The sequence below is a fragment of the Patagioenas fasciata genome, chromosome 2 (assembly GCF_037038585.1).
Source record: "Patagioenas fasciata isolate bPatFas1 chromosome 2, bPatFas1.hap1, whole genome shotgun sequence".
Classification (NCBI taxonomy): domain Eukaryota; kingdom Metazoa; phylum Chordata; class Aves; order Columbiformes; family Columbidae; genus Patagioenas; species Patagioenas fasciata.
The window spans coordinates 146,846,950-146,872,871 of NC_092521.1; the positions used below are offsets into that span (position 1 = coordinate 146,846,950).

Here is a 25,922-nt window from a genome sequence, read left to right on the forward strand (position 1 = left end):
TTGTCCTGACTCTGGCATGCTTGTGGGAAAAGCAAAACAGGAACAGTGTGCAGGATATTGTACATTACAAATACTTCAGGCATAATGAATGGAAAAAATATATTTATGACTATAGATGTTATTACCTCACAGATTGTTTTTTCTCTTCTGACTTTCATTGTTTCAAAATTAGTTTGTTTATAAACTAACAAACTTATAAATTGTTGTTTTTAAGCACTTAAGTATCTGGGCAAGTTTCTGCTTTTTAACGAGGGATTGAAAAGTAAAACCAGATGCAGATAAACACTTGAAATTCAGGATCAGAAAGTTTTTGTTTAAAAAATCTTTAATGACAAACAACATCAGCCCGAGAAACAAGTGGTTTCTTGCCATTCACCTTCATCAAACAAAAATAAAACCCCAAGCCTTGAGAACTGCAGTCAGGCAGATATCCTAGATGTGCAAGAGATGCAGGCTGGATCCTCTGTACCTGTATTTCCCCAGGCTTCACATCATTAATTTACACCAAAGGAAAGTATTTTCTTTTTTTGTCTCTTCATCCAATATAATCCTCAAAATTCAGAGTTGTGCCTGAAGGTGGAATACGTCACCCTCCAAAGCAGCATCTGTAACGGATGAATGGATCTGTGAGGCTGTGGAAAACTCGGTACTTCTGAGCTCCAAGTCACCATCTATGCAAAGGGTTTCTTTCTCTGCCAAGCATGCCCGATGCCAGCTGACTTCAGTGGGATCTGCAAGCACTCTGCTTCTGAGAAATACATACCAAAAAGTAGCAGAATTATCCAATTATAAAATTTGCTGCTACTATTATGACTGTGGCTTCTTATAATTAGTTTCAAGGCAGGTAAAGTTTCTGATGCTGAGATGGTCCTGCTGATGCTCATGAGGCTGAGTGGGTTGCACCGACGTAAATCACCACCCATGCTCTCAGCAGGGATGCTGTTGCAGTCCCTCACTGGAATTCGGACTGGGGTCTTGAACAGCAGCAGCATGTATCTCTCCTTCCCAAGAAGAGGAGAAAAATGGCTGAGAGGAAGAAACTTCCGCATTACAGACATTCCAGTTGTTCCTTTGAGCCACAGCCATAACTCTCTCCAGATGTAACCCTTCACTTCTCCCTCTTTACAAGTTTATTTTCCTTGTAAGGAAGAAAAACATCGGAAAGATTTTTGATGGGTATAAACCAAACTGAGGAGTACTGAATGTAAAGAATGAAGAAGGCTTGATACAACATCCAACTGCAGCCAGTGAGCACAGTCACACACACAAAGCCATAGAAGTGCTAAACCACATCAGCTGCCTCTGTCTGGGTGAAGTTCATCTTCTTGGCTAACATTGCATGGGAGAGGAGTGTGTGTGTGCTGGTGCTTACACAGGGAGGGAAATCCTTGCCTTAATTTATGGCTTAAGTAAGAAGCTCTGTGGCGTCTGTAGCTCCTGCTGCAAGCTCTTGGCCAGATGGAAGTCTGAAGGTGCTGCACATATCCTGCCTGGGAGGTTTTGATCACAGCAAACATGTACATACAAGGCTGGGGCAGCTCCACATCTCTCATATGTCTCTGTAGATGCTCTCTGGCGCAGGAAGAAGGTACACAGTGAAAGGACTCCATGTTCACATCTTCTAAGTGTTCTGGTGGGAGTACAGTCATCATTTTGGATTTCACTTTAAGTTTTGGCCGTAGGCACATGCTCTTCCAGTCTTTCTGTGAAGAACACTTCCCACTTTTCATGGCTAGGCAGTCACTGCAGCTAAACTTCTGCCTAGGCCTGACAAAACAGTAAAACACCTTTAGTTCGACAGCCTGGGAGCCCTATCTGACACTATGACTAAGGGTAATGGCGAGGGGACCACAGTCAGGTCTGCTATTTTGGCCTTGTGGTAACAACATCGTGGCAAATATGAAGTGCTGATTGAGGTACGCTGTCTTTTAACCAAAATCACCAGCCTCTGCTCTCTACCCCAAGGAGTTGTGTCCACACCTGCTCAGGCACACTTGCAGCTGTGCCCTTCCCCAGAGAACCAACCAAGCCGAGAGAGGAGCTGCAAGAAGGAAGTGTAAGCCTTTACACAGGGGTAAAGCACAGCTTCTCAAGGAAAATTCAGGCAGATATTTAGCTTTTCCTGAGGTTGCAGGTAAGTCAATGAGCCTATCACATTGGTAAATTAAACAAAAACAAAAAACAAACAAACAACAAAAAAACCCCAACAAACAACATTGACATGAAATAGGTGAACCAAGTAATTTCTGCTGCCACTGATACCTGGCACCTCCTAGATGTTGCGCCAAATGTGGCATCATACTATTAACTTTTTCTTCTCCCAGAAGCCCTCCTGAGGCTGTCAGTTTGCAGAGTGGGGCTGATGCCCAGAGATCACCTCTGCCCTTGGGCTGCTGCTCCTTCACCCTTTGGTGAAATGAGACCCAAAAGGAAGCTTTAGAAGATGTGGACACACTAATTCTCTTGTCCAGGAATACTTACTACTAAGACAATCGCATAGGAACATAAAACATGAAAACTTTTACACATCAGCGGCACCAATCTTCATTTTTGAGAAGGCCCAGGAATAGAAGTAAGGACACGGGAGCAAGTGAAGACCTTCTGCTGAGGCGTGATGGACACCTGAATTGCCACTGCAAAACATCTCAGTCTGGAGCCTGCTGTTTTGGTAGGTGTGAGGTACGGTAAATCTTTTGCAAGGACAGTCTGAACTACTGATTCAATAATTCACATTTGAAAGACAAATCTGCATACACAGATGCAATAGGCAGGCATTATTCCATATTTTATGTCAACACATAGATATCCTACAGAGTATTGTTTTTCTTTTTTCCCCCCCTTCTCTTTTTCTTTGGTCTAGTTTATGTTTAGATTCTTATTAAAAACATGTGAAAGTATCACAAACATGAATTTGGCAGCCAAAAGTTAGGTCCCTAAAGCCATGTGTAGGTATCTAGAGTGGCTGATTTTCAGAGTGTGGCAAAGCAAAGCATTGATTTAGGTGCCTACATACAAATACAGGTGCTTATTTTGAGCAGTCAAATTGGAAAAATTTTGGCCAGTATGTTCGGGAAAGAAACACAAAAATTGTGAACTTCCGAGCATCTGACAAGTTAAATGCTTAAATGATTAGTGGAACATGGCAAGGCTGTAAACTTTCCAAGGCATTCACTGGGAATCTCAAACAAAATATTTGTAATTCGAGGCTTCTTCAAGTTCATTTGTTATTGGCAGGGGACCACATGCAGACTGACTGTTAGCAAACCTAAGGGTGATTTAAGAGAAATCTAGGAGCTTTAGTTCAACAGAGCAATTTGTACCACATATTCATTGGGGCTGCCAGGCCACAGAGGTATCCAGCCTTGACATTGCTTATTCTACTGCAGCTTCCACTAGATGCTCACACTTTATTTCACATACTCAGATGTGTAACAGCATGAGCATTCATTGCCAGGGTTTTTGCAACTGGTGCAGAATACCCTAAAGTCTGTGGGAGGGCCAAAGCCACTGAGCCTGCTCAGACCGTGCTGTACAATCACAGGCTCAAGAAAAGACCAAAGGAGAAAAGGACACTGCATGTGTAACAGCCTCTTTGCTACAGCACTCCACAAAGAAGAAAAAGTGGATACTAGGCTTTATTCAACCCATCAAGATCTGAATAACCATTTATTTCTCAGGAGCAGAGCATAATTAGATGATGAACATGTCTGAGAGGAGACACATGCTTCATCCTCCCCATGGCATCAGTACCACTGGCACAGAAAAGTATGCTGGACACCCAGGACCCTCAGGAGAGCGAGTGTCCTTCTGGCACCCAGGGAGAGGGGACCGTCCTGGGGTGCGGAAAAGATGTGGCCTTGGGAGGGTGCATCCCAGTGTCACCCAGTGCTTCACCCCTCTGCGATGCAGGAAAAAAAGGCGAAGTTGGAACCTGCTATTTCCTCCTTGGCACCAGAATTGAGTGTTGCCAGATGCGCCCATGGGAGTTGCTAGAGAGTAAACCCACAGCTATTGATTCCACTGGCTGTACAAGTCTTGGAGTAACTAGGAGAAATGTTCTGGATTGCCTTGATGGGCCAGATGACTGCTATTTAGGTATTAAGATGCCCGATTTAGGCATATTTCAGAATAGGAAGTCTGCTTATGGCCCTGGTGTGCTATGACCATTGCTTATTATACTGTTCATAATCGTGTCATTGTTTTCGTATGCTTCCTGTTTTATTATATCCATGTGCTGCTCCATATTTTATATTTGAAATGCAGGCTTTCCATGCCACAGATTCGCTCTGTGCTTAGCACACAGTGCAGGCATGCCAACACCCAATTTCTGCACTTCCCCCACAGCCCCTGGTGGAAGCACTGAACAGTTCAATGAAACAGTTGAGACAGTAGATAGTTCAAAAAAATGCTTCTTTTCTACTCCAAGAACCAGCATTTGAGTTATTTGCTTAATGGTGCCTGCCATTTATGGGAGCAGAAGTTCAGGACTTGGAGGCCAAATGAAGGTCCTGATTCTCTTACCAGTCCATTTAAGGTGTAGACATCATTGTCAGTATGCTGAGAAGACAGTTTTCATGAAGGCTTTAGACATCATCTTTACATCTGTGACACAACCCAGCCAAAACAAGAAACTACAACATTAACACAAAGGCCCCACTTCCACCCTCTTCTACTGATGGTGGTTTCATAGCAGCTTTGGATGCCAATATGAAGCGATCCTGCTAAGTTTAACGAAAGCCCTGCCTGGGCCAAGATTTTCACATGGTATCATATTTCTGGCTGCTCAGCTTCAGGCAGGTCTGATTTTTCAGAGGGCAGCCAGGGATTCAGTGCCCCAGCCACTTTACCTTCAACTACTACTTACTTGAGTTAACACCCCAGCCTGGATGTTGCTCAGGGACATGTTTTACTTCCTCAGAATCCTCTTTGATGATCTGATTAATGGTTGTTAATGTATCTGTACCCCCATTCTGGGCTGTGCATCCCTTTTGTTACAGAGGCAAAAAAGGCAACACTCGGGTGTGCAGTAGAGCAAAGGCAAGGCTCTACATTTATAACTTGTCACTGAAAAGCTCCAGAGTAACTTGTTGAGAAGTTCTAGAAATTACATGTAATTCCTAGATAATCTTTTGTTCAAAAGAAAAGCAAGCCTCTTCCCTTTGGTATCCATGGATCCAAAGTCGAAAAGAGAAGTATTTAATGTTACTAGTTCTTCCCACCAGAATTGTTCTACACAACAGCTTGGAAAACTATTTGTATGATATTTCAGTAGCTTTATATGTGACTGGATTGATGATAATGGAATGAGCAGACTTTTTCAGCAGGCCTGAGAGGAATAAATAGCTTCAATCACAGTACTCACAACTACTTTCTTCATCAGTTTGGTGATACTGTATTTCAGCAGTTATAACTTGTGCCCCTAATAAAGCAGGCATAAGCAGCTAAAAAATAACCCTATATGGTTTCACGGGTCTGTGGGGAAAGAAAAGGAGCAGTCACATTCTTCTCCAATACAGGCACTTGAACTTGCAGTAACTGCTCCCTCGAGGCTGACGTTATTCAGCATTGATATAGTATTGTAAGTCTGCTTCAGCTTTAGAGAAACAGGAGAGACCTGGTTTCCATCGGAAGAGTTTATTGTCTGCAAGACATATCCAGCACTGTTCTTTGGTGGCCCTGCTGCAGATGAGGACTTGAAGGATGATGTGCTCTGTCCAAAATTACATGAAGTTCATGGCCAAGCCAACACACAGTGTTTGCCCAAGTTCGGCCCAGCACCCAAGCACAAGGCTATCCCTTCCCTCCCATATCCCTGATGGATGGTGGCAGCAGTGGTTGCCCCAGAGGAAGCTGTAGGGCCTGGGGTGGTGGTGGGGAAGATGTTAATAAAACTCCAGGTACGTATTACATGGGCAGCTTCAGAGATGGGGCCTGCATTAGCAGCCAAGAGGAGCAAGCAGAGCTCAGCTAAGGAAAGGTCACTGGAAGACATTGTTTTGAGGGGTGGTCTGCAAGGAACAGGCCAGGACACTGTCCTGAGACATGGGGTATAAGGAGCAGAAAGAAACATGGGGCAAGAGATGTTACGTGGAGCAACAAGAGAAGACCGGAGAGATGGTTTATCATCAAGAAGGTGTATGAGTGTGTGAAACAGCAGGATATGAGTAACTTTGGGGATGCCGTTCCCAATATGCACTTGGGTATCTGTGATGACAGAACCATCGCAAGCTGTTCCTCACATGACCACTGAGCAGCCCTGTGAGAATCACATGGTGGCTCTACCTTCTCTGACAGGACTGGGCTCTGCCCAAGCCTCCCTGGGGAGGAGGCAGGGTGCCGCCATGGGGTGAGGCCAGCCTTTGGGAGACATGTGGTGCCGAGCTGGGGCCCCATCACATCACATCACATCAATCACATCACATCACATCACATCACATCACATCACAGGGATGGGGAGCAACTGGTGAGGTCAGGACTGGGGAGAGACCAGGGGAGCTGCTGGTGCTGCTGCGATGTGGGCAGGACAGAAGGATTTGTGGCTGGAAGTGCAGGGAGGAGGTGCCGGGCGGCCAGAGGGTGGGTGACCCCCAGGCTGTGGGAAGGAGCAAGGGCACACAGAGCGAGACAGAGGAAGAGAGTGCAGGGAGGAAATGGGGAGGCCAAGCACAGAGTGTAAGGGAGCCCCATCCACACGAGGCCTGGGGCAATGCCACACACTGGAGCTGATCCACATCTCTCTGGGCACTGCTCCTCCTTGGTAGCACTTGTTCCCCTTGCTGCCACCTCCCCTTCTACAGACCTCCTTAGGAGGTCCTTTTGGAGGGCTGAGGGGATGGTAGTTAAAAGCTTGCTGGCTCTTTTTCAGCATGCTTGATAAAGAAAACTCACATTTTTTTCCTGCATTTTTTTTCCACTCTACGAAAATTCCACTTCTGAGATAATAAAAACAGCTAAACATAATGTACATAAGACCAGTATATGCTTGGCATGGCCTGCCAACTGCAGCGATGACACTGAAGACTCCACAACATGTTTTGCAGATTCGCTCAATGAGCCAATGTATCGGAAACCTAATGGCTTCACACAGATGTTGTTTGCTTAAAATGGCTGGAGGGTCAAGTTCAGGCTTACTTTGTTCTACTAAATTACAGAACAAAGACTTGGCTGGTTGCTTAGTGAAATAATGTGTAATAGATACCATAGGACTGACTTTTTGTGTATATATGGACATTAGAAAAGTGGGGTAGAGACTAAATACCCCTTTCCCCCAAAATCAAGCAGAATGTATTCTCATCAATCACGTGGGAATTACCGAAAAGTTGCAGATATGTTCATGAGACAGGAGATACCCTCAGTTTTTTAAACAAGAAGCAGATGGAAAGGAGATGGCATTGAATCTCTGTGATCCAAACCAGTTGAGTGTGGAGGAGCCAACGGAGCATATAACATTAAGCAAGCAGCATCCAACAGAGCAGAGCGAGATGCTCCAGAAATGTTCAGGGCAGAGGGGATACATCCAAAGGACTGAGAATGATTACAGTGTCAGGATTTTCTGCTCTTGTGAGAGCAGCTGCTTCTTGCAGAGTGTGGAGCTTTCCCAGGCAGCCACAGCTGCTGTTGGAGTAGCCCAACCAAGGGAAGAACATGGTCCTTCCCCTTTGCCCTGTGCTCCTGCCGCATCTATCTGTTAGCGAGTATCTTGTTTCCACAAAAGATTTAGTTTTCACTGGTTTGAAAAAAATGTCTTCCTATTACCTTTGGATAGCACAGTGTGTACTACTCCAGTGAAAGATGCCATACAGCCTCAGCAAATACTGAAACAGTCACTTTGAAACAGCAGACATTGGAACAAATTCAAGTCTTATGTCTTTGCCACCTCCTTCCTTCTCTCAAAGTCAATGAAGTGAATACAGCCCTTCATTTAAGAATGAGAGGGATTCACAGATAACTCAATAGTTCTGTCACAGCTGCAGAGATATTTTTTTCTTTTGTTATCTAATTACTAGGGAAATAGCCTTCCTCAAACTTTGTATGACCAATTAATCAGCTGGTCACTGTGAAAAAAAATCACTGTGGTAAACCATTAGTCTTGTTACCTTCTGGGGGCACAACTTCTCCTGATCTGCTGTAGCTGAGCTTTATTTCAAATCCATCCATCTTACTAATCAACCTTTTTGTCATTCCTGACCTACTCTGTGGTAACATTTGTGTGTTTAAAGATTTGATTTCTTCTCTAGAACTTTCTAGCCCTACCCTCTAAGTCATTTATAGTTAACGTAGTGTCCTGCAGCCTCTTAATTGCTTAAATCCCCTGTGCCCAGCCACCTTGTGTTCATACTTGTACCCCTTATGCTTGAAGGGCAGTGCTTCCGTGGTGTCATGTTCTCCTCTACAAAAACAAATCCTTCCTAATTTTAGGCACTGAGAAAATTCAGTCTTTGTTCTTCTCCACAGGAAAGGTTCTTTCTGGTGTACTGAGTCAAACTGTGAATGTCTCATCCCACCGCATAGTTCAATGCTACGTTTAACCCATGGTCTGCCTGTTCTCATATACAGGGCATGTAGCAGAGCATGACAAACTGTTGGATCTTTACAAATAAAATCTTCTGATTTTCACATTAGTTGGCATGGGAGTGTTTGTTATAACAAAGCCAATAGCACCCTTGGAAGACTTAGTAGACACCTGAGATAGCTCCCGATGCCTATTCTGTGCCTAAAAATGGAAAGTCTAGATCTAAGCCTGGGCCTCCTGTTAGATTTCACTGCTAGTTTAAATCTATTTTCTTTCTCAGTTTCTACTATGCTGACCTGACTTTTCCTAAATGCTACTAAAATATTAAAAAACAACAAAAAAACCCAATCAGCAAGGCTATTTGAATAGTCAAGCGCTATCATATATACTTCAAAATGTAAAATTTCTACAATGGATATGAGATGAAATTCATGGAAACTCTTCGCAACTTCAGAGATTATTTTCTGATGCTCTAGGTCTAATGTGATAAATGGAAAATATTAACCTTCATGACTGGGAGACCATCAGAAGACAGATGCTGTTTGTGCTTTTGCCATGCACTTGATTTGGTTGCCTTTTATTTCTCTTGTGCAGGTTAAAGTGTGTCCTTCCCCTCCCAAGCTTTGCTGTCAGGATTGCTTGGTATTTGGTCTTTACAGTGACAATAAAAGAGGGCAGGCACAGGAGAAGTGGGGAATCTAAGGTTGATGTTTTGTTAATATGACTCTGAATATGAGTTTGGGCAAAATGCTGAAAAGTAAGCTGGGCTCTGCAATGCACTGACCATTGCACATGGCATCCTGAATCATGCTCTGCTGCTGTGATCCTGAGCTTGCTTCTGGAAAAGCAATCCTGCCTGACACAGACCAATTTCGGAAAGAGTTGCTGAAATCCACTTTGCAAACCATTACTGAAACAAAGAACAATACACACCAAATGAAATGTGGTGCATCAGTTAAGTAGATGCAACATGATTAAAGCAAATGAAACCATCTGAAAAGTGAGTTGAACAATTACTTCCATTCTTCTTTTCTAAAAATCACTGTGTACAGTAGGGTAGCATCTTGAATAGTTAAGTTCCCCCCAAATACAACATGCAGGCAAAATGAGAACAGTCCTTCAATATTAAAAGCATTCCTGCTGTGTCACATCATGGCGCCTGCATAAGCTAAATTCAAGACTTTTTATTGTCAAGAGGCACTACCATTACACTACATTTTAATATGGATCTTTGCCAACAATCATAAATAAAACACTCACTCATAATTCCTAAAGGCAGTGTGTCAGATGGCATTTAATGAAAAAAGTTTGCTACAATGTTGTGGAATCCCATAGCCAATAGCTGGTTGGGACTTTCTCTCCCCTGCATATCTCTAGGTGTTTTATTGGTTCTCAAAAGGCTTTTTAGTTAATGTGTGCCATGCCCATTAGGAGATCCTTCTTGCTAATGGATGAAAAAATCACAGTGAAAGGTAGAGAAAATCAGTGCCATTTTTAAGAGAAGTCTAACGTGGGAAACCTGGAAAAGCTGTCAGGGCAAAAAAGTTGGAGAAGACAGAAAAAATGGTAAATGAGTTACAGAATGGTGACAAAATTCTTGTTAACAAGCTGGTCCATTAAATGAAAATTGTGTTTGCTAAATACCTTTAAAGATTAAATCCGTAAGTGGCAGCATATCCAAATGTACTGATTCCTGTTATGTACATTCTGAAATTTTCATAAAACAGAAAATGTCACTTGACACTTGATACTTTTAAAATTCTGCTGTATGATGAAATAACTGGACAGCCTTCCTCAAACTCGGCAAGAAGCATGTGAACTGAAAGATGAATGTCCCTCTGTTTACTAGACTGGTGTGGTGGTCATAGCAATAAACAGTTTAAGAGGTTTTAATTTATAAAGTGACTTCCTGTTTTTTCTGTTCTCCCAACTACTGCTGTATTCTCAGCAATTAGCAGCTCACGACATACATTTGGAAGTGTAAGGCTGAATTACTTTTACAGAAGGCTGCATTTAGTAACTCATTACAAGGCTGACATCACTGAAACAAAAGTTCAGTCATGTAGGGATGTGGCAGAGGTTATCGTTCAGCACATTACTAATATACTGGGGGAAAGATTATGTCAACTGCCTGCTAGTGTCCACATCCAGGATGCAATCTCCCCAGGGGATAAACACTCTTGGCAAGCACTGAAACCCAGAAATCTCCTTTGCAAAGCTGTTTGCAATTTGCAGTCAAAGCTATCCACAACTCTGGGACCAAGACTACAGTCCTTGACAGCACACGGCTCCAGACATTTCCACAGGGGAAGTTTAATCTACAAGGATGTAGAAATATAAAACAAAGTTTTGCTCAAAGTAACTGTTTGTCAGATCATGTGCCTCTAATTTGGTTTCCAGTGACATTACACAGCTGCAGCCAATGGATTCCAGCCAGGCCCAGCAGTCACTGAGGTTCTTTTCTTTTTGGTTTAAATTTAGTATCTGAACATGTTTTGCCCATCATTGAAATGGAGAATAATTGCTCAAAAGTGAACCATAGATGATACAACTGCAAAGAACTTATTAGGTCACCTAGTCCCATCCTCAGAGCAATGCAGCATTGAAAACACATTGCAACAAATACTGAACAGAGCTGTGGTGTTTGTTTTTTTTTTTTTTCTTTTTCCTATTCCTTTTTCTTTATTGTAATAATTAATCAGTATATTCAAAAGTTCAAAAAACAACCACAAATGCCAGTGTAAACATGCTTCAGGTATATAAGTAATATAAAGTATTGCACATATAAAAGTCCTATGTTCAGTATCTTCTTATGGTGCTATTGCGTCAGAGTAGGAGCTGTGCAGATGATGTGACTGCAATGAGCTAGCTGATCTTATTTCAGAAGCTGCTACACACAACAATTCAATATTTACAAAAGCTAGAAGCTCACTGTTTTTTCATGGGAGGATGATTTTGCCTGGAATGTATGGGATACAGAGGTTTGCAAATGTGGGACAGGCTTGCTTTGTGGTGCTGTTTATCAGCAGCAGACACTACTAAAGCTAAAGAATCCATAATGGTCTTCTTGCAAATTTGCTTTAGATATGAACATGGAACATATCTTCTCAAGTTCCCTAGATCCTACTTCAATTTCACAGCTCAGCCTGCATGCAAGAAATGGTAAAACTGTAAAATGTCCTGCCAGACTGACAGAAGGGACAATGTCTCATGATTAGTCCTGTTCCCAAGTCTTAGGAAGCAGAAGGGCAGCTATCTAAAGGCAGTGGCAGAATGGATGAGCCCATTCGCCAATTAAGAAACTGAGATGGATTGGAAAGAAAAGCAACTCAGGAAAAGAAAGCGTGGTGTTTGTTTCAGAAAAGGAACAAACCCTCCTGAAGTTTACACACTATATATAGTTTCACACTCGTAGGACTCTAAGACTCAAGCTTTCTGCCACAAATTTCCACAGATCAGAGCTTAGAGCCTCTGCTGAGATAAGGATCATTTGCTGATGGAAGAGAAAGAATGAAGCCTCTCTTCCTTCAGAATCCTCGATCCAGAAAGAAAATAAATCCTAAATGTATATTTTTGCTCTTTACCTCAAAATGACTTTCCTTCTTTTTGTTCATGTTTGGCCGGCTGGCATCATATTTTCTGCATAAATACAAATACAGCCCACCTTCCGTGCAAGGCTTTGCTCAAGAAATAATTATATTCAGCCCTAGACTTTGTTGAAACGAACACGTTAAATAGGCTGGCAGCTTGTAGGCTGTAAAATAAAAGAAAAAAAAAAGGCAAAGATTTCTTTAGATGAACAAAGCGTTAAGGTCTACAACACACATTAAACAGAAGATACAATGGCAGTAGCCATTACATTTTAAGAGGCCATTTCAACAAACTAACAAAGATAATTTATCCTAGCCCAAAACCCCCAAGCCTTCTTAAGATTACCAGTATGGCTGTGATAATTTAAATCAGTATTTCACAAGGGGTTGTATCCCATGTCATCTGCACAGATGTCAGCCATTAGCAATGAGAGGACAACTCTTCCCCTGTGCTCCACTGTGCATGGATTTAGTTATCTGGGTGTGATACTGCCAGCTCTGGGTTTAAAGAGATACAACATGTACTTGTTTATCTTATGTCTTATCTTGTAAAATGTTGCATAAATCTTCTACTTTGCAAAACATTTTATAGCCAAGAAAGATGTGTTCTGTGTGTACAATGGGCTTACTTTTCTATTTACAGGCAAGGTAAGTACATGATCTCTATTTTTTTACTTTCTTGTCTCAAAATCTAAGTTGATGATTATATCAGATACTTATCCTGAAAAGGTGGAAAAATAAATTATTGTGCCCTATTTATAAAGTTCTTCATAGACTACCTTTGTTTTTCAGAAGTACTTTCACAGTACTGATATATTGCTTGTCTCCCTGAGCCATAATTTCATAGAAGTTCTTATTCTTAGGGAGGTGTCAAAGGTATTCTGCATGATACAGTAGCGTTCAGAAGTTTTGTTCTGGTCCATTTTCTAGACAATACAGAAATGGAGGTGTTCTCTCCTTGGGAGATTTGGGCTTGTTCTGGAAGCATCTCAGTATACCACACGTGTTCAAAAGCATCTGCTGAAATGTAGACTGGAATTTGGGATAAACATTCTGTTCAGTGGTGAGTATGTTTGTAAGGCAGTGATCAAGCTGCTTTCTTTGGCAAGGATGGCCATCATGTGGCATGTTCTCAGAACGTTGCATAGATCAGATTACGACACCACGTCACTTGCAGGTACAAAGGAAGACTGGTGGAAAGAAGCCTTCATTTAATCCTCATCATGTTTCTAGTCTCAGGCAGGATTCTGACTTGAACTGTCACTCTCTTCCTCTATGCATCAGTAGTCTTGTTATTTGTCAGCTGTTCCCTGTCAGCCATGTCATCTTGAGGAGGTCTAGCTCTGTCAAAGAAGCCACACTGCAGAAACAATCAACAGATACAAAAGTGTCATGGTAAGACAACCACAGGAAGACTCAGCTGCAGTTTCATTCTTCACTCAGTCAACCTGAAAGGTCAGGCACAACCTATGGCAGGCTGATAGACTGTGAAGCATTTTTGTTTCTATTCAAATCATTCTCTATGAAAAATTAAAGTTTTAGGTGCATTGAGCTTTAAAAATTCAAATGAAAGCTGTCTTTGCAGGAGACGTAAAGTTGGTTTGAATGCTGATACTGCCTGACTCTAATGAGAAAACTGCTAATTACATATCAGCACGACACTCATTCAGAAAAGATATTTAGATTGACAGATAGTAACAATAAAAGAGGTGGAAGATGTGCTGGGAAATGTGCACAGGACTGGGTTGTGACCTAGACTAATGATCACTAAAGGTGAGATTTGTCTCACCTAACTTAACTGCTTAAAAGTCACCCTTTTGGTCAAAAGGTCAAAATTATGTAGGCTTCACGAGAGGTCAAAGGAGAGTAACACCAAAGATCATTTCTCTCGTCCTCCCATGTTTTAGACATAGCTTTTTGCTGTTGTTAACTGTATAGGCAAATCTGAAAAAGCAGCATAGGATAGACAGCTAACCCATAACCTGTAGGCAGTTAAAGGCAGATGGATGAGCCATATCCCAACTTGAGAAGTTATTTTAACTTTTTTCTTTTCTTTTTTTTTTTTTTTTTTTTAACAACAACTGAGGCTATGGCCAAAAACTAAGTTTCCAGTAACTTGTCTTAAAACTTGTGAGGGGGAGTGTAACAACCAACACAGAGCTAGAAAACTTTAAAACCAGAAGATATGACATCCTAATATAAAAGGAAAACTTCTAAAATCTAATTCTCAAAGCTGGGAGTGTTGTTACATGCTGACAAAAACTGGAAATTCCTGAAGTATTCAGAGAAAACAAAGTTAGAGTCACTTCTTTTTGAACCTAAACATCCTGAAAAAGAGGATCATAGGTCTTGGGAAATGGAGCCAAACTCTGCATGCCCATTTATAACCAGACATTAATAATAAAGAAGGACTTTGAAAACAAGTTCCCTGCATAAAGGTCAGTGACACTAGCACGTCAGAAATGCCAAAACAAACAAGACACGTGTATTGTTGCTTTTGCTCCAAACTGTTAAAGATCACAAAATTCCAGCCTCTCTTTTTCTTATCTGCTAGTATCTTCCAGTCTCTTTCAGGGTTTTTTAGTGACAAAAATAACAGTAATAATGAAACATACCTTCCATAAAGCTAGGGTCAACATAGCTAGTACCAGTAGTCCAAGAAGTATTGCCAGAATTATAACCCATAAAGGGATTACAAAGGAGACATTTGGAGTGGACCAAATGACAGACGTTCTGATCTGAAATGAAAAGAACACATTAAATGAACAAAAATCAATCAAGTAAAGCACATCTGATGGTAGAATACAGAAGTTATCAGTATTCACTTCAATAGCATTTTGCAGATTAGAAACACCTATTGCTTGGAATTCTCCCATGTTGGCTTCATTTACCTCAAGTTCCTTCCCACTTGTTCATGATAGTTACTAGAAACGGGATTCGCACATATACAAAAGTCTTGTTGTATGAGACAAACAAATCATTTACACTTAACATAGTAGCAAAAAATACCCGCTGTGCAGATGCTTCAAGATTCAACGAGGAAAGTTCTACTCACATGTATGCAGGTACAGCCTAGGCCAGTACAACAGACTTACATTGAATTACTCTGCACCAGCGTTTGACTTCAGCCCAAACTCTTAATTCAAACCACAACAGATACCAGCTACATTATCCTCAATTTAATTTCTGTTGACAAACCAGTATACATTTTTTTTCATGACTTGCATTTCAGCTAAGAAGTCCAAAATGAACCTCAAGCAGAGTGCATTGTCCCTGTCACAAAGCCAATGCACAGTACAATGTTACGGTCCTTAAAAGAAGCCAAGCATGCAAATTGTTACCTAAATGAGAAATAAGCATGAAATGCTCCCGCTTATTGTCCGAGGCTCTATAAAGCAGCAGGGGCATATAACATGAGTTATGAAAGGTTTTAATTGACTCGGCAAACTTCTCTCTTTAGACTTCCATCTCAACAAAGAGTACTAATAACCCTTCTGTACTTCTCCTTCTGGGGCCACCCACCTGCGTCACCTCGTCCTCACTCTCCCTTCCATACCTTGTACCAATTTATTCTATGCTCTCAGACTCTGCTTGGAAGGCTCCTCAGTCTGAGCTTTCCTTAGCCCCTCAGCCACAATTATGTCCCTTCAGTTCAGTTTATTTTGACAAACTTCCTCTCTATTGTTAGCCTAGGAAGTTATTTCTCTTTGGGGTTTTCTGTTGGACCTCTCTCATTTACTGCTAGTCTCCCTTAAACATGATAAGTATGTGACAGATGGAAATTATTTTTTTCATTACGAGAATGAATGATCTCAATTTTGCTCAACACTATACTTATTAATTCATGGAACAGCATCCTAAGTTTGAAGACTGGACACGACTCTGTAGTCCAGTTCAAAGTCAATTCTATTTCTCTCACTTTTCTCCTTGATCCTCTCTCACACTTTCTCATGATCAGCATAATTTCCTAGACATTTCATTCTGCAAGCACCAGCAGATCTGTCTCCCAGCTACTGTCATGCTAAACTGGAAGACCCTTTGGAATAGTCCTTTTCACTTACATCATCTGTGCAGCCAACTGTCCCCTACTCTGACACAGCATTTAGAAAGATGGCAGTCTGCTGAGGTCACCTGATGAATATTTTTTTTATAGTATCCCTCACTGTTGTGGGACACAGATCACAGCTGAAACTGGGGACAAACACTTATATATGAGGGATACCACTTGCTTTCTACCAAAGCTTACACTGAGGGTTACACAGAAAATTCCAAGACACTGCCCAGTCCTTCTGGGGTTAGCACTTTGACATTGACTTGTACCCCGAAGATGAAATGCTTGCAGTGCTGGCCATACCGTTGTTGATCTAACAAACGCATTCAGCTCATATGTTTTTCTGATGCAGCTGTAAATAATTATTATTCCAAAAGACTTCAAAAATAGCATATACAAAGAAGTCATATGTTAGCCAATTAAAGCAAGAAAAAATATTTCGAGTCAAAAAGAATTAGTAAAAAGACCCATAAAATCACACCCCCAGGTCCCAACAGATATCTTCCTGGTGTGATCAAGTGATCAACTATGCCACTGCAAGGAAACCATTCCCTTCCCCAGGCTCCTCTTTGGGTTGCTTCTCAATCACTGTAGAACTTCATAGACTTTCTGTATCATTAGCTTCAGCACGAGCAGCACTCATTTAGTAAGGACAAAATGTTTTTGAATGGCTTTCCTTGTGTCTCAGAGTGGTACTGTATCTGCCATTAAAATGCAAGGGCAGAGAAAATGAGAAAACAGTCACCTGAACTGTCTGCAAAGATTCTTCCCAGAGAAAAACTTGTTAGGGAAAAAGATGAATGCAAGTAAAAGCTTATGTGGCCAGGGAAATCAGGAGGGATGCGGAGATGCATGAAGCCTGTAGCAAGCAATGAGCTTAGCCGTCCAAGGAAGAAAGCATCTCCCTTCTACTGCCTGAAAATCCTCCTGAATGCTGCCCTGAGGCAAGCCTTGAAGACCTGATCACATACCGCACAAGAGTTAGAAAGTGCTGACGAAAATTTAATGGGCCCCAAGACAGCAAAAACTGAAATAGATTAAAAATCCCAATTCATCCACACCGTGCACTTCCTCTGCTGGCAAAGGCCGTGGTGCCACAAGCAAGATGGCTTGCTAAAATCTTAAAACCATCTTGCCTCACCCACATCCTTTTCCCATGAATCCGTCTTTGTCTTGGGTTTTTGAAAGCAAGGCAAGGGTTGTGCTAAGTGCTTGAGATTTATTTCCTGAGCAGAGGGTTTTTTGTAGTTGTCAGTCTCACTCCTGTCTGTGTGCATTACCAGTAGTATGCAACGCCCCTGGGCTGCCACGTTTTATACTGTGTACAAAGGCTTGCACGGCTACTAAAGCAATTCCCAGTGAACAGTTTGACACTGCAAGTCCTGAACACCCACAGAGCTGAGGCAGAAGCTGGAGGGAAAGAAAGAAAGAAACAAAGCATCCCTTCAGTTTTGCCTGCCTCATTTCACCATTTCTACAGAAAATTGTTCCTTCTCCACCCCATGCTGTCCATAACAGTTTTACATATGATTTTGATTTAACACAAGTTTGCATTATTCGGCTTGGATTTCTGTTCTTCTCCATGTGGTAGGTTTAGTAGTTCAGGATCAGAGCCAGGAAACGTTTTTGGGGGGATTTATCTGTTTTCATCTAAGGCAGTCAATATGAAGAAGTGGAATTTTTACACAAGTGTTGTGTGTTGGCACTGTACATAAGATACATGTTGGCTTTCCTCTCCATTCAGGGCTGGAAGACTCTCTTATAGTGAACACTGAAAACTGTGGTTGCTTCTCTGTCAGGGGTGAAAAGCACCTCACAGACTTGAGAGGAGCCATCTGACTCTGGCTTTTCACACTGCCGAACCTCTCACACCTGTTGTCTGTAAAGCGGTGACAAGGAATGCCATCTGCCTCAAGAACCAAGATGAGGGTGAGACAAACTTCAGAGTTTGTTAGCCTTTGTCTGCTATTGGAAATAAAATCCAAGCTCATCGTAGCATAGACGCTGCCTTATAGTTTCACCTTCAGAAGCACTGTTGTGGCTCCATGAAAGTATTTCTACAGGGAGGAATTTATTTAACTTTTTCTTTTTTTTTTTTTTTTTTTTAATGTGCCACAGTAAAGCACATTGCAAGTAAATAAAAGAAAAAATTTTTTTGCCACTTTTTTGATACAGTTTGGATTTTTCTCCTGATTTTGGTGCTACTCAGTGTAGCTTCACTATTGTCTTTGATTCCACTGGAAGGCAGCACAATGCGGACAGTAGCATGTGTGGTAAGCTGCTTGTTCATCAGCAGGCCCTTGTGAATAGATGGGAATGAGGTTTTACCAGTGCAGACATTCAGAATTGATGGCCAGAATGCAGTGTCTGCTGGTGATATTCTCACAAAGCCATTTTTTCCCCTCTTGTCCTTTAAAAGACACGCTTAAAAATAAACTTACCAAATATATTAGTTACTTAATAGATTTACTGCCCATGATGACCTTCCTCTAATCTTTACTCATTTTGCCTACAGAGACTGAGAAACGGGAACTCTTTAGTACTCCTACATGTTCCCTTCCAACCTTGGCAGCATGATGTTCTTATACATTCTGCAAAAACGCTCAAAATAAAATGTAAAAGTGCCCTTGAGCTTGGAGTCATAATTAATATTGACATTTATGAATGTTTGTGCAAATATATTTAATAAGGAATATAAGCACATTTAAAATGAAAGCCCTCATCACCATGTAATAGCTAAAAAAGAGTTAAAGGCTTTAGTATGACATCAGTTTTACTCACTGTAGGACAATGGTCAAACAGTTTATCCTAAAGGCATCCCCTCTGAAGATCCCATCAAGCATTTAAGAAAAGCAATAATACTCAAGAATCATAAATTCAAATTGAAAAAATTAGTGCTTATTCTAACTCTATACTTTTAATAACAAAAAAAATTTTACCTTGCACATTATATTGATCAAATAGGATTGTATCATTTACCAGAATAATGCCTCTAAGAAAAAAACCTACAATTTTCTCTTGAATGATACAGCTATTAGCAAGGAAATACTACCAGTTGTACAATATGTAGTCGTAATTCCGAGCCTATCAAAATCAATAGAAATACTTTTTTTAAATTTCAGTGAATCTTGGTTTAAGCTCCACTAAGTTCCAAGCAAATTTTGATGCCATTTTCACTCTAATGTTCTACTATAAAAGACTGAGACTTTCTTACATTTAGGTAACCTTTCACATATCTATATATAATGACCCTCTGTTCAAATTATAGTCCTATATTCCGTGATGATGGAAATCAAGACCTCAGTGCTGCAAATCTGTAAGCATATACACATGACTGTGTAGATTACCAATGTGTATGGGATTCTTTATACAATTGAAATTAAATATATATATCAGCCTGAAAAATTGGAACCCAGTGCTGTATGAGTTAAATGAAGGTCATATGCTCTGTTCTTTTAGAATATATTCTCTTCACTGTATAAACTGTAAGTTGTTAGCTGATCATTTAAAATATATATTCTTTTGACAATTAATTTTAAAATATTAAAATCTTTATTCCACTTCCATCCTTGCGTTGTCTGAAAGAAAACCATAAACTTCCAAAGAAATCTTTGGAAACTTTTTAAAGCACAACCAGTGATCTTTTTCAGAAGGAGCAAAAATATTAAGCATTGCCCAACTTCAAGCAAATATTTCTTCTTGCAAGTGGAACATCAAAAGAGCTTGTGCATATAACACATCAAGCTGTAGAGCTGGCAAGCATCCACTGCCATGTCCAGATATGAAACGACATAAAAGCACTATCATTTTTCAACATTTTACAGTTGCCATTACAGGCATTTTGTTGTAAATCATCTGCAGCAAATAACAAGCATTATACTGGCTGGAGTAAGAGAATAAAATGCTTATCTGATCATTTGATAGATCATCTGACACTTGTTGAGAACAGCAGGCTATCACCTGGGGTAAAGCGCTTCAGTCCAGATGAAGGCACCACTATCAACAGAGTTCTGCACAACATGTGTTTCTGGTATGGAACACATGCTGCAAGAAAATATTAATAAAAAGAGCCTGAGTATAACTGTCAGCTTGGAGCCTTTGAACCTTTCTGGATGAATACTGCCTTGAGCACCAAACCTCTCTCGTGAAATCATGTCTGTCCTGACGATACAGGCTGGAGTCACTGGGCATATAGGACCGAGAATTCGCCTTGTGTCTCCCCAGAGCAAGTATTAACATTTATCAACCATTCAATCTGTGTTTGCTCAAAACAAAACTTTATAGCCTGTATCCTCTAAAATATATTCATTGCAAGCTGTAAAGTGCTTTTTTATGTTGCTTTTCCATGTAAGAAAATATTCTGTTCTCTACTGCATCTCAACAGACTGATATGATGTATTTGCATCAGGATTTAACTGGGAAAAGTTTGTACTGAGCTTATCTTTTAAAAGGACTATAGATGATAAATCTTTATAAAGGTGAGAACAACAAGTCTTCAACTTTCACATAACTCTTACAGTAGAATCAAATTTTGCACTCATATTTTGCTTATTTCTATCAGTAATAATGAAATAGAGTGAATTTTAACCATGGCATTAGACACCATGACAAGCAAATTCATTTACATTTCTGCCCAGACTCAACGCTTTGGCACTAGAAAACAATTAAATCAAACCTTTGCCTTCAAGATTATTTTTTCATATAATAATCCATGGCCATGCAAATCTTCCTTTGCAAACAAGGCAACTACTTCAGTATCTATCTATCAACCACATCTGTAGGGATCACCAGGTAATTTCATATTTGCAACTGCTGTGCTGTGACGTGGAAACCCTGGAGAGGCATGCAGACCTTTCTGAAAATCAGGGTATTGAAGAAGCTTAATACAGATAGGAGAGAAGTTGCCATAGATAATCCATAAGTTTGCGTGAGAGAACTGCTGACTGGGAGAAGAGTGAGACCTCTAAACCTGACAGAAACAAGATTCTGAATTTTGCACAAAAAAATTCTTCCAGATTTTTTTCACTCTAAGCAAGGTAATAACACACTTGCTTTCACAGTTTTCTAGTTTTCTTCTAGGTGAAAAATCCATCCTGATTGCAACAAAGCAGTCTGCAGATTAATGCAGCAAGAAATCGTTTTAAAATGGAATTAGTATCATATATCAGCAAATTCCACAGAAAGCAACAAAGGTATTTCCTTTAGGTATCATATCAGGAATTTACACTAGAAACACAGGAAAGACTGATCTCAATATTTTCATCTATAAAAACTCTCACAGCTGTGATCAGAATGACCAAATACATGTGCTTCACACAAAGATATCATTTTCAGTTACTTACTGCTATGCTTCCTTTGGGGAGCTTTGCTGGTTGCACTTTATACGGCATGCTCTTAACTTCGAAGGACACATTGGAAGAAAGAGTATAGAGATCGTTCTTTCTCTGAAATTACATTAATAAAAAGAAATTATTGAAACTCATACTTACACTTAAAAACACTATGAGAAATAACAGAAAAAATACAGAGCACTGATTTCCTAAGGCAAAGGTAGTTAATTTTGGTAAATGATACAGCAATCCTGAAAATTGTATGTGTCCACAAGACAAACACATAATGCAGCTGAAACACAAAGCCTGCATGTTCAAATGGGGAAGAAGGGTTAGATATGCAGAAAGACACATACAGTTGTTTCTCCTATTTCTCTCTGAAACAGGAGACTGGTGATTTTGAAGCATGGGGGAGGTTTATGGGGTGTCTGTATTTTATAATCTTGCCTCTGCTCGTCAATTCCAACAACAAACACAGGTATTTTAAGAAGATTTCCAGGTCTACATAGAGATCAGGCTGGTAGAGCTCCCTGATGGCCTCAAAGGCAGGCTGTGCCTTCCCATCAAAGACCAACAATAGGCACAAACATCTCTGAACTACACTTAGAGAGTGATCCATTTGCTATTGCAGCAAAGCTCAAAAAACCCAGAACAACTCACTTTGCTTTTTTACTATATTGTATAACTGCAACAGGAATGTATAGCAGTCATTGTTTAACTGCTGCCTAGTAAAATAGCTATATAGCTCTCATTAGGCACTTCAACAAACCCAAAGACATGCAGGCAAAACAAAATGTATCTGTCAGTTCTGTCTTACATTTATTCTTGCTTGTATCTATAAAACTTTATTAGATTAGATTAGATTAGATTAGATTAGATTAGATTAGATTAAGCATTACCTTCTCTGTTTTAGAATGACTAAAAACTGTTATACCATGCAGCCTATTGCTACGACTTTTAATTAGTGTTTTCATCTCATTTGGCAGCCAGGTAGGCTCTTACACACTATGTCTGACCAGTTGTGTGTCTCATCATGCTGTTCTGACCTTAACAATAACTCCTGCTATGTGCAAACTGCCTTGAAATGATAGTTAAGTGCTGGTGTGAAAAATATCTGTTATAAACCGGTGTAAGTGCTGACATGTGAATGTCCCTCAAAAAATTCTCAGTGGTTGCAACACTTACTACAATGGTTACAAATACTTTCCACACACATATTTTGAATCCTGTTGAGCTCTTAGCATCATTGGTACCTAACTGGAATTAGTTTTGAAGGCAAAGTACATCAAGTATCAAGTAAATCCTTCAGTTCACTTTGAATTTGACATCTATTTCACTGAATGTTATTTTGCTACAGAGAGAAGAAGCTGCACTGTATGTCCTCTTGTTGTTATCCCCGGGAAGGATGGCTGAGTGGTTACAATTATCTTCTGGAAGCCAACAAATCAGTTTTTAGTTCCACCTCTGCAACAGATTTTTTGGGTGATGCTTATCTTGTATTTCTCATCACATGTAAAGGACATTTGGGGGAAGGATAAGGCTCTACTTTTGAAAAAGTGCTTTGATATGCTCAAAAAAGCATTAGATAAGGGCTCAGAATTATGACAATGACTACATCCCCTTACATTAGGTTTCTTAAGGTAAACAATTTTAATCTTCTGTATGAGAATGTTTTAGAAGACCTTAATAATTTTTGCTACCTGTCTCAATCCTTTCTGAAATACAATGGCCAGAATTCAACACAGTATTTGACTACTGATTTACAGAAAGACAACCTTGCAACTAAAGCAATCTTTCATTTCAACACCAGGTTCTGACAGTCCAGTGTATTTGGAATGTCACCATCACTTCCTGAACACCCTTCTACAAAACTCTTTCTCCTTCCTTCTACTTCTTGCACATTTAGAAGTTCTACTCCATTGAAAAGACTCAGTTCCTATGTGATTACTCAACATCTTTTCCTCCCTGCTAGGTGGTGCTTTTCTCTTGAATGTCCTGTTGCATCAAAGCCAAAAACCCTCTCTAAAAAATGTTTCTCCCCTTTCAGCTGTTTTGTAGAGCAAACACTGAGGTAAGAAGATGTCATGATCTTTTGGGTTACTGTTTCTTTCCTTCACTGATGGAGAAAGGTTTGTTTGCGAACATGACCTGAAATAAGCATAACCTAAATCTTGAAGCCAACTTGGATGTAGTTGGATAACCATGGCCCAACTCAAAGTTTTCACTGAACTGCTGAGCTTGGAAGGCACCTCTGGAGATCATCTACCCCAACCACATGCTCAGAGCAGGGTCAACTAAAGCAGTATGCTCAGGGCCATGTCCACTTGAGTTTTGAATATGTCCAAGAATGGAGACTCCACAACCTCTAGGAGTAATCTGTTCCAGTGTATGACTACCCTCATGGTAAAATGGTTTTTCTTATGTTTAAATGGAATTTCCCATATTTCAATTTTTCATTCTTCCCTCTTGCCCTGTTAGTGGATTTCATTGAGAAGAGCCTAGTTCTGTCTTTACTCCCTCCTATCAGTTGTTTTACACACTGATAAGATCCCGCCTGAGCCTTCGCTGCTCCAGATCGAACAGTCCCAGCTCTCTCAGCCTCTCCTTGTATATCAGACACTCCAGGCCCTCAGTCATTGTTGTGGCCCTTGGTTGAACTTGCTCCAGTATGTCCATGTCTCACTTGTCCCAGGGAGCCCAGGACTGGACACAGCACTCCAGATTTGTCTCAGTAGTGCTGAGTAGAGAGGAAGAGTCACCTCTCTTGACCTTCTGGATGCTCTTCCTAATGCGGTCCAAGAGGCTGTCAGCTTTCTTTGCTGCCAAGGCACAGACAGCAGGCTCATGTTCAACTTGGTGTCCACCAGGGCCCCCACATTCAACTTGGTGTCCACCAGGACCCCCACATCCTTTGCTATTAATAGATCACTGCCTACCAGCTGTTTGGTACCCAGCCTGTACTGAGGCATTGGGTTATTCCTCCTGTGGAAGGAGGACTTTGCATTTCCTTTGGTCATACTTCATGAAATTCCTGTCAGGCCACTTCTCTAGCCTGTCAAGGCCTCTCTGAAGGCCAGATCACCTGAAAACTTGCTGAGAGTGTACTCTGTCCCATTATCCAAGTTATTAACGATGTTAAACAGTACTGGTCTGAGTATTGAGCCCTGGGGTACACCATTAGTGATGAACCTCCAGCTGGACTTCATGCTACTGATCATAACACTTTAAGCCTGGCAGTTCAGTTACTTTTGAATGTACCTCTCTGTCTACCTATCTTCATTCATTCTGACAGTGTCAAAAACCTTGCTAAAGTCAAGATAAAAAACAATAACTGATTTCCCCTCATCCACCAAGATGAACCTCATTTATCTCATTGCAGAAGACTATCAGGTTGGTCAAGCACAATTTCCCCCTTGTAAATCTATACTGACAACTCTCAATCACCTTATTGTCCTGTTTGCAAATGGTTTCCAGATTTTTTTTCTCCATCACCTTCTCAGGCATTGAGACGAGGCCAACTGGCCTGTAGTTCTCTGGATCCTCTTTCTTTAAGATAGGTGTGACATTTGCTTTCTTCCATTCTTCAGGAACTTCCCCCAGTCACCACAACCTTTCAAAGACAATTGAGAGTGGTCTCACACTGACTTTGGCCATCTCCCTCAACACATATAGGTGTATCCCATCAGGTCCCTTGGACTTCTGTATGTGCAATTTGTTTAAATGTTCCTCTAACCTGATATGCCTCCACTGAAGGTAAATGTTCATTGCTGCAGGTTTTCTCTCTGGTCGCAGAGGCCTCATGTTACTCTATGCAGATTTTACAAGTAAAAACCAAAGTGAAGGAGGCATTGAGTAACTCAGTCTTTTCCATGTCCAGTTTGGCAGAAGACTGTATTTCCTTTGCTGCTGATATAGAAGCCTTGTTGATGTCCTTTAAATCACTTTCTAGGCTCAGCTCCTAGTAGGCTTTTGCTTTCCTAACTCTGTGCCTTTGGACACTGCCTCTGTATTCCACACACAGCCTCTGCACTGGGTCAACTGACTCTGCTTCCACCTCCTTTATGTTTCCTTTCTATGTTTGAGTTTTACCAGGAGCTCCTTGTCCATCCATGCAGGCCTCCTGCCACCTTTCCTTGACCTCCCGCATGTCAGGATGGACAGTTCTTGAGCTTAAAGGAGGTGATTCTAGACAATCACTAGTTTTCCTGGACTCCTCTTTTCTTCAGAATCACCTCCAATGGAGTTCTTCCAAGCAGAACCCTCAAAAGGCTGAAGACTATTCTCCTGAGGTACAGGCTTGTAGTTCTGATATTTGCCTCGTCCATTCTATCTTCTTTTTAAAAAACTAGTCAAATATGTGAGTGTTTACTGGTGACATGAAGTCAGCACATTTATTGCCTTCTGGAACTCATTTGGCTATGCCATAATTTTGTTCTTTT

The 25,922-nt window shown here is 40.8% G+C and overlaps 1 protein-coding gene across 2 annotated transcripts in view; it reads right to left on the reverse strand.

The window, feature by feature from the left end:
- Positions 1–9,053: 9,053 nt before the first annotated feature.
- Positions 9,054–25,922, reverse strand: part of ITGA8 (integrin subunit alpha 8) — a 107,491-nt gene continuing 90,622 nt past the window's right edge. For both annotated transcript variants that reach the window (XM_065831106.2, XM_065831105.2), the window contains exons 28-30: positions 21,496–21,597; positions 14,718–14,840; positions 9,054–13,462 (exon numbers count right to left, since the gene is read on the reverse strand). In XM_065831106.2, coding sequence (XP_065687178.1) covers positions 13,376–13,462; positions 14,718–14,840; positions 21,496–21,597 — 312 coding nt within the window. In that variant the 3' untranslated portion in view covers positions 9,054–13,375. The remainder of the gene's footprint in view (positions 13,463–14,717; positions 14,841–21,495; positions 21,598–25,922) is intronic.